This window comes from Echiichthys vipera (genome assembly GCF_963691815.1).
Source record: "Echiichthys vipera genome assembly, chromosome: 2".
NCBI classification, from domain to species: Eukaryota; Metazoa; Chordata; class Actinopteri; order Perciformes; family Trachinidae; genus Echiichthys; species Echiichthys vipera.
This window is the reverse complement of record NC_139827.1, coordinates 1-10,000: the sequence shown is the minus strand read 5'-3', so window position 1 is coordinate 10,000 and position 10,000 is coordinate 1. Positions and strand designations below refer to the sequence as shown.

General features: G+C 43.0%; 1 protein-coding gene across 1 annotated transcript in view; it reads right to left on the bottom strand.

Moving 5' to 3' along the window:
• slc23a1 (solute carrier family 23 member 1) overlaps positions 1-3,651 on the bottom strand; it is a 15,837-nt gene extending 12,186 nt beyond the window's left edge. Inside the window, exons 1-4 of the mRNA XM_083924389.1 lie at positions 3,519-3,651; positions 2,627-2,784; positions 863-951; positions 658-725 (exon numbers count right to left, since the gene is read on the bottom strand). Coding sequence (XP_083780515.1) covers positions 658-725; positions 863-951; positions 2,627-2,784; positions 3,519-3,635 — 432 coding nt within the window. The 5' untranslated portion in view covers positions 3,636-3,651. The remainder of the gene's footprint in view (positions 1-657; positions 726-862; positions 952-2,626; positions 2,785-3,518) is intronic.
• Between the last annotated feature and the right edge of the window lie 6,349 nt (positions 3,652-10,000).

Below are 10,000 nucleotides of genomic sequence, written 5' to 3'. Positions count from 1 at the left end.
TATATAAATAATATTAAATATATAAATAATAATAATAATAAAGATGATGTAATAAACATGTATATATATAAATAATATTAAATATATAAATAATATTAATAATAAAGGTGATGTAATAAACATGTATATATATAAATAATATTAAATATATAAATAATATTAATAATAAAGATGATGTAATAAACATGTATATATATAAATAATATTAAATATATAAATAATATTAATAATAAAGGTGATGTAATAAACATGTATAAATATAAATAATATTAATAATAAAGGTGATGTAATAAACATATATATATATAAATAATATTAAATATATAAATATAATAATAATAAAGATAAGGTAATAAACATGTATATATATAAATAATATTAAATATAATAATAATAAAGATGATGTAATAAACATGTATATATATGAATAATATTAAATATATAAATAATATTAATAATAAAGGTGATGTAATAAACATGTATATATATAAATAATATTAAATATATAAATAATAATAATAATAAAGATGATGTAATAAACATGTATATATATAAATAATATTAAATATATAAATAATATTAATAATAAAGATGATGTAATAAACATGTATATATATAAATAATATTAATAATAAAGATGATGTAATGCAGCGTCACCTCTCTGATGCGCGGGTGCCAGATGTGCGACGTGTTCAGAGGAAGAGTCCAGTTCCCATAAATCTCCTCTGCAGAGAAACAAGACGACACGCATCACTGTTTTAATCCACACTGTTATTATTAATGTTATTATTAATGTTGTTAAAGTTATTATTATTATTATTATAATACTATTTTCTTCACATTGCTTCCTTAAGGTTCTCACCCTCACTGGGACACTTCCAGCGCTCCAGACTGAGAATCGACTGAGCGGGAATCAGGAACGCAAACGCACTGGCCTGGAAGAGAGGGAGCCTGCACACACACACACACACACACACACACACACACACACACACACACACACACACACACACAGACACACACACACACACACACACACACACACACACACACACACACACACACACACACACACACACACACACACACACACACAACACACACACACACACAGAGACACACACACCCACACACACACACACACACACACAGAGACACACACACACACACACACACACACACACAGAGACACACACACACACACACACACACACACACACCCACACACATACAGAGACACACACACACACACACACACACACACACACACAGAGACACACACACCCACACACACACACACACACAGAGACACACACACACACACACACACACACACACACACAGACACACACACACACAGAGACACACACACACACACACACACACACACACACACACACACACACAGAGACACACACACCCACACACACACACACACACACACAGAGACACACACACACACACACACACACACACACACACACACAGTCACACACACACACACACACAGAGACACACACACCCACACACACACACAGAGACACACACACACACACGCACACACACACACACACACACAGACACACACACACACACACAGACAAACACACACACACACACACACACACACACACACACACACACACAGACACACACACACACACAGACACACACACACACAGACACACACACACACACACAGAGACACACACACACACACAGACACACACACACACACACACGTGTTATTTCCTCACCCCTCTCAGCCTCACCCGTCCCCCCCCCCCCGTCTCACCTGACCCCCCGGTGCCCCCGTCTCACCTGACCCCCCCCCGGTGCCCCCCGTCTCACCTGACCCCCCGGTGCCCCTGTCTCACCTGACCCCCACGGTGCCCCTGTCTCACCTGACCCCCCCCCCCCCCCCCGGTGCCCCCGTCTCACCTGACCCCCACGGTGCCCCCGTCTCACCTGACCCCCCGGTGCCCCCGTCTCACCTGACCCCCCGGTGCCCCTGTCTCACCTGACCCCCACGGTGCCCCTGTCTCACCTGACCCCCCGGTGCCCCTGTCTCACCTGACCCCCCCCGGTGCCCCCCGTCTCACCTGACCCCACGGTGCCCCCGTCTCACCTGACCCCCCCCGGTGCCCCCCGTCTCACCTGACCCCCCCCCCCCCCCCCCACGGTGCCCCCGTCTCACCTGACCCCCCCCCCCCCCCCGGTGCCCCCCGTCTCACCTGACCCCCCGGTGCCCCCGTCTCACCTGATCCCCCCCCCCCCCCCCCCGGTGCCCCCGTCTCACCTGACCCCCCGGTGCCCCCGTCTCACCTGACCCCCCGGTGCCCCCGTCTCACCTGATCCCCCCCCCCCCCCCGGTGCCCCCGTCTCACCTGATCCCCCCCCCCCCCCCCCCCCCCCCGGTGCCCCCGTCTCACCTGACCCCCCCGGTGCCCCCCGTCTCACCTGACCCCCCCCCCCCCCCGGTGCCCCCCGTCTCACCTGACCCCCCGGTGCCCCCGTCTCACCTGATCCCCCCCCCCCCCCCCCGGTGCCCCCCGTCTCACCTGACCCCACGGTGCCCCCCGTCTCACCTGATCCCCCCCCCCCCCCCCGGTGCCCCCCGTCTCACCTGACCCCCACCGTGGTCTGGATCAGCGTTGTGATTCCCACGGTGGTGAAAATGGTCCCGACCAGCTGACTGATGGTGTTCTGGTCCCGACCCACGCACATGGCCTCGGCCAGGAGGAACGGCACGGCTATGGTGCCGCTGAAGCACGTCAGGTAATGCTGCGGAAACGTCATCACAGATTAGATCTGCACACTGGCCTGGGAACGCCTCAGGACCCCCCAGTTAGAGCTGGTTAATGTGGGGAAAAGGGAGGTTTGGGGTCCCCTGCTGGAGCTGCTGCCCCTGAGACCTGATCCAGGATCAGAGGCTGGAGCTGCTGCCCCTGAGACCTGATCCAGGACCAGAGGCTGGAGCTGCTGCCCCTGAGACCTGATCCAGGATCAGAGGCTGGAGCTGCTGCCCCTGAGACCTGATCCAGGATCAGAGGCTGGAGCTGCTGCCCCTGAGACCTGATCCAGGACCAGAGGCTGGAGCTGCTGCCCCTGAGACCTGATCCAGGATCAGAGGCTGGAGCTGCTGCCCCTGAGACCTGATCCAGGATCAGAGGCTGGAGCTGGTCCCCTGAGACCTGATCCAGGATCAGAGGCTGGAGCTGCTGCCCCTGAGACCTGATCCAGGATCAGAGGCTGGAGCTGCTGCCCCTGAGACCTGATCCAGGATCAGAGGCTGGAGCTGCTGCCCCTGAGACCTGATCCAGGATCAGAGGCTTGAGCTGAGATGAGATGAACCCAGTGTAATAATCCCAGTCTACTAATCCCAGTGTAATAATCCCAGTGTAATAATCCCAGTCTAATAATCCCAGTGTAATAATCCCAGAGTAATAATCCCAGTCTAATAATCCCAGAGTAATAATCCCAGTCTACTAATCCCAGTGTAATAATCCCAGTGTTACCTGTAGGCCCAGCAGAATACACAGGTACCAAGGTGGAACATCTTCGATGGTGTAAATCATGTCTGACCCCGCCCCCTTCACTGCTATTGGCTGTTTGTTATTTCTATCATCTTCCATTGGCTGGCTGAGCCTGTCCATCTTGTGGCCCCGCCCCTCTTCCAGCTGACCATGTCTCTGATTGGACAAAGAGACAAACACACCTGTTAATACAGGAAACAGTAACTTTAGACCACTATAGGAGACGGTTAAGTTTAGACGACTAAAGGAGACGGTTAAGTTAAGTCTCTAAAGGAGACGGTTAAGTTTAGTCACTAAAGGAGACGGTTAAGTTTAGTCACTAAAGGTGACGGTTAAGTTTAGTCACTAAAGGAGACGGTTAAGTTTAGTCACTAAAGGTGACGGTTAAGTTGGGTCACTAAAGGAGACGGTTAAGTTTAGTCTCTAAAGGAGACGGTTAAGTTTAGTCACTAAAGGAGACGGTTAAGTTTAGACTCTAAAGGTGACTGTTAAGTTTAGTCACTAAAGGAGACGGTTAAGTTTAGTCACTAAAGGAGACGGTTAAGTTTAGTCTCTAAAGGTGACTGTTAAGTTTAGTCACTAAAGGAGACGGTTAAGTTTAGTCTCTAAAGGAGACGGTTAAGTTTAGACGACTAAAGGAGACGGTTAAGTTTAGACGACTAAAGGAGACCGTTAAGTTTAGTCACTAAAAGAGACGGTTAAGTTTAGTCTCTAAAGGAGACGGTTAAGTTTAGACACTAAAGGTGACGGTTAAGTTTAGTCTCTAAATGAGACGGTTAAGTTTAGTCACTAAAGGAGACGGTTAAGTTTAGTCTCTAAAGGAGACGGTTAAGTTTAGACACTAAAGGAGACGGTTAAGTTTAGTCACTAAAGGAGACGGTTAAGTTTAGTCTCTAAAGGAGACGGTTAAGTTTAGTCTCTAAAGGAGACGGTTAAGTTTAGTCACTAAAGGAGACGGTTAAGTTTAGTCACTAAAGGGGACGGTTAAGTTTAGTCTCTAAAGGAGACGGTTAAGTTTAGTCTCTAAAGGAGACGGTTAAGTTTAGACACTAAAGGAGACGGTTAAGTTTAGTCACTAAAGGAGACGGTTAAGTTTAGTCTCTAAAGGAGACGGTTAAGTTTAGTCTCTAAAGGTGACGGTTAAGTTTAGTCACTAAAGGAGACGGTTAAGTTTAGTCTCTAAAGGTGACGGTTAAGTTTAGTCTCTAAAGGAGACGGTTAAGTTTAGTCACTAAAGGAGACGGTTAAGTTTAGTCACTAAAGGAGACGGTTAAGTTTAGTCTCTAAAGGAGACGGTTAAGTTTAGACACTAAAGGAGACGGTTAAGTTTAGTCACTAAAGGAGACGGTTAAGTTTAGTCTCTAAAGGAGACGGTTAAGTTTAGTCACTAAAGGAGACGGTTAAGTTTAGTCTCTAAAGGAGACGGTTAAGTTTAGTCACTAAAGGAGACGGTTAAGTTTAGTCTCTAAAGGAGACGGTTAAGTTTAGTCTCTAAAGGAGACGGTTAAGTTTAGTCTCTATAGGTGACAGTTAAGTTTAGTCTCTAAAGGAGACGGTTAAGTTTAGACACTAAAGGAGACGGTTAAGTTTAGTCTCTAAAGGAGACGGTTAAGTTTAGTCTCTAAAGGAGACGGTTAAGTTTAGTCACTAAAGGAGACGGTTAAGTTTAGTCACTAAAGGAGACGGTTAAGTTTAGTCACTAAAGGAGACGGTTAAGTTTAGTCTCTAAAGGAGACGGTTAAGTTTAGTCACTAAAGGAGACGGTTAAGTTTAGTCTCTAAAGGAGACGGTTAAGTTTAGTCTCTAAGGAGACGGTTAAGTTTAGACACTAAAGGAGACGGTTAAGTTTAGTCACTAAAGGAGACGGTTAAGTTTAGTCTCTAAAGGAGACGGTTAAGTTTAGTCTCTAAAGGAGACGGTTAAGTTTAGTCACTAAAGGAGACGGTTAAGTTTAGACACTAAAGGAGACGGTTAAGTTTAGTCTCTAAAGGTGACGGTTAAGTTTAGTCACTAAAGGAGACGGTTAAGTTTAGTCACTAAAGGAGACGGTTAAGTTTAGTCTCTAAAGGAGACGGTTAAGTTTAGTCACTAAAGGAGACGGTTAAGTTTAGTCTCTAAAGGAGACGGTTAAGTTTAGTCACTAAAGGAGACGGTTAAGTTTAGACACTAAAGGAGACGGTTAGGTTTAGTCTCTAAAGGAGACGGTTAAGTTTAGTCTCTAAAGGAGACGGTTAAGTTTAGTCTCTAAAGGAGAGGGTTAAGTTTAGTCTCTAAAGGAGACGGTTAAGTTTAGTCACTAAAGGAGACGGTTAAGTTTAGTCACTAAAGGAGACGGTTAAGTTTAGTCTCTAAAGGAGACGGTTAAGTTTAGACACTAAGGAGACGGTTAAGTTTAGACTCTAAAGGAGACGGTTAAGTTTAGTCTCTAAAGGAGACGGTTAAGTTTAGTCACTAAAGGAGACGGTTAAGTTTAGACACTAAAGGAGACGGTTAAGTTTAGTCACTAAAGGAGACGGTTAAGTTTAGACTCTAAAGGAGACGGTTAAGTTTAGTCTCTAAAGGAGACGGTTAAGTTTAGTCACTAAAGGAGACGGTTAAGTTTAGTCACTAAAGGAGACGGTTAAGTTTAGTCTCTAAAGGAGACGGTTAAGTTTAGACACTAAAGGAGACGGTTAAGTTTAGACTCTAAAGGAGACGGTTAAGTTTAGTCTCTAAAGGAGACGGTTAAGTTTAGTCACTAAAGGAGACGGTTAAGTTTAGTCACTAAGGAGACGGTTAAGTTTAGACACTAAAGGAGACGGTTAAGTTTAGTCTCTAAAGGAGACGGTTAAGTTTAGTCTCTAAAGGAGACGGTTAAGTTTAGTCACTAAAGGAGACGGTTAAGTTTAGACTCTAAAGGAGACGGTTAAGTTTAGTCTCTAAAGGAGACGGTTAAGTTTAGACACTAAAGGAGACGGTTAAGTTTAGACACTAAAGGAGACGGTTAAGTTTAGTCTCTAAAGGAGACGGTTAAGTTTAGTCACTAAAGGAGACGGTTAAGTTTAGACACTAAAGGAGACGGTTAAGTTTAGACTCTAAAGGAGACGGTTAAGTTTAGTCACTAAAGTAGACGGTTAAGTTTAGTCACTAAAGGTGACGGTTAAGTTTAGTCACTAAAGGAGACGGTTAAGTTTAGACTCTAAAGGTGACTGTTAAGTTTAGTCACTAAAGGAGACGGTTAAGTTTAGTCACTAAAGGAGACGGTTAAGTTTAGTCTCTAAAGGTGACTGTTAAGTTTAGTCACTAAAGGAGACGGTTAAGTTTAGTCTCTAAAGGAGACGGTTAAGTTTAGACGACTAAAGGAGACGGTTAAGTTTAGACGACTAAAGGAGACCGTTAAGTTTAGTCACTAAAAGAGACGGTTAAGTTTAGTCTCTAAAGGAGACGGTTAAGTTTAGTCACTAAAGGAGACGGTTAAGTTTAGTCACTAAAGGAGACGGTTAAGTTTAGACACTAAAGGTGACGGTTAAGTTTAGTCTCTAAATGAGACGGTTAAGTTTAGTCACTAAAGGAGACGGTTAAGTTTAGTCTCTAAAGGAGACGGTTAAGTTTAGACACTAAAGGAGACGGTTAAGTTTAGTCACTAAAGGAGACGGTTAAGTTTAGTCTCTAAAGGAGACGGTTAAGTTTAGTCTCTAAAGGAGACGGTTAAGTTTAGTCTCTAAAGGAGACGGTTAAGTTTAGACACTAAAGGAGACGGTTAAGTTTAGTCTCCAAAGGAGACGGTTAAGTTTAGTCTCTAAAGGAGACGGTTAAGTTTAGTCTCTAAAGGAGACGGTTAAGTTTAGTCTCTAAAGGAGACGGTTAAGTTTAGTCTCTAAAGGAGACGGTTAAGTTTAGTCTCTAAAGGAGACGGTTAAGTTTAGTCTCCAAAGGAGACGGTTAAGTTTAGTCTCTAATGGAGACGGTTAAGTTTAGACACTAAAGGAGACGGTTAAGTTTAGACACTAAAGGAGACGGTTAAGTTTAGTCACTAAAGGAGACGGTAAGTTTAGTCACTAAAGGAGACGGTTAAGTTTAGTCTCTAAAGGAGACGGTTAAGTTTAGTCTCTAAAGGAGACGGTTAAGTTTAGTCTCTAATGGAGACGGTTAAGTTTAGACACTAAAGGAGACCGTTAAGTTTAGTCACTAAAGGAGACGGTTAAGTTTAGACACTAAAGGAGACGGTTAAGTTTAGTCACTAAAGGAGACGGTTAAGTTTAGTCACTAAAGGAGACGGTTAAGTTTAGTCTCTAAAGGAGACGGTTAAGTTTAGTCACTAAAGGTGACGGTTAAGTTTAGTCACTAAAGGAGACGGTTAAGTTTAGTCACTAAAGGAGACGGTTAAGTTTAGTCACTAAAGGAGACGGTTAAGTTTAGACACTAAAGGAGACGGTTAAGTTTAGTCACTAAAGGAGACGGTTAAGTTTAGACACTAAAGGAGACGGTTAAGTTTAGTCTCTAAAGGAGACGGTTAAGTTTAGTCACTAAAGGAGACGGTTAAGTTTAGTCACTAAAGGTGACGGTTAAGTTTAGACACTAAAGGAGACGGTTAAGTTTAGTCTCTAAAGGAGACCGTTAAGTTTAGTCACTAAAGGAGACGGTTAAGTTTAGTCACTAAAGGAGACGGTTAAGTTTAGTCTCTAAAGGAGACGGTTAAGTTTAGACACTAAAGGAGACGGTTAAGTTTAGTCACTAAAGGAGACGGTTAAGTTTAGACACTAAAGGAGACGGTTAAGTTTAGTCTCTAAAGGAGACGGTTAAGTTTAGTCACTAAAGGAGACGGTTAAGTTTAGTCACTAAAGGTGACGGTTAAGTTTAGACACTAAAGGAGACGGTTAAGTTTAGTCACTAAAGGAGACGGTTAAGTTTAGTCACTAAAGGAGACGGTTAAGTTTAGTCTCTAAAGGAGACGGTTAAGTTTAGTCACTAAAGGAGACGGTTAAGTTTAGTCACTAAAGGAGACGGTTAAGTTTAGTCACTAAAGGAGACGGTTAAGTTTAGTCACTAAAAGAGACGGTTAAGTTTAGTCTCTAAAGGAGACGGTTAAGTTTAGTCACTAAAGGAGACGGTTAAGTTTAGTCTCTAAAGGAGACGGTTAAGTTTAGTCTCTAAAGGAGACGGTTAAGTTTCGTCACTAAAGGAGACGGTTAAGTTTAGTCTCTAAAGGAGACGGTTAAGTTTAGTCTCTAAAGGAGACGGTTAAGTTTAGACTCTAAAGGAGACGGTTAAGTTTAGTCACTAAAGGAGACGGTTAAGTTTAGTCACTAAAGGAGACGGTTAAGTTTAGTCACTAAAGGAGACGGTTAAGTTTCGTCACTAAAGGAGACGGTTAAGTTTAGACACTAAAGGAGACGGTTAAGCTAGTGTTAGCTTCATTTAGCATCTGGACATAAGCTATTGTTAGCTTCATTTAGCGTCAGAACATAAGCTAGTGTTAGCTTCATTTAGCATCAGAACATAAGCTAGTGCTAGCTTCATTTAGCATCAGAACATAAGCTAGTGTTAGCTTCATTTAGCGTCAGAACATAAGCTAGTGCTAGCTTCATTTAGCATCAGGACATAAGTTAGTGTTAGCTTCATTTAGCGTCAGGACATAAGCTAGTGTTAGCTTCATTTAGCATCAGGACATAAGCTGGTGCTAGCTTCATTTAGCGTCAGGACATAAGCTAGTGTTAGCTTCATTTAGCATCAGTACATAAGCTAGTGTTAGCTGCATTTAGCATCAGAACATAAGCTAGTGTTAGCTTCATTTAGCGTCAGAACATAAGCTAGTGCTAGCTTCATTTAGCATCAGGACATAAGTTAGTGTTAGCTTCATTTAGCGTCAGGACATAAGCTAGTGTTAGCTTCATTTAGCATCAGGACATAAGCTGGTGCTAGCTTCATTTAGCGTCAGGACATAAGCTAGTGTTAGCTTCATTTAGCATCAGTACATAAGCTAGTGTTAGCTGCATTTAGCATCAGAACATAAGCTAGTGTTAGCTTCATTTAGCATCAGAATATAAGCTAGTGTTAGCCTCATTTAACATCAGAACATAAGCCAGTGCTAGCTTCATTTAGCATCAGGACATAAGCTAGTGTTAGCTTCATTTAGCATCAGAACATAAGCTTATGTTAGCTTCATTTAGCATCAGAACATAAGCTAGTGTTAGCTTCATTTAGCATCAGGACATAAGCTAGTGTTAGCTTCATTTAGCTCCTGGACATAAGCTAGTGCTAGCTTCATTTATCATCAGAACATAAGCTAGTGTTAGCTTCATTTAGCATCAGAACATAAGCTAGTGTTAGCTTCATTTAGCATCAGAACATAAGCTAGTGTTAGCTGCATTTAGCATCAGAACATAAGCTAATGTTAGCTTAATTTAGCATCAGAACATAAGCTAGTGTTAGCTGCATTTAGCATCAGAACATAAGCTAGTGTTAGCTTCATTTAGCATCAGAAC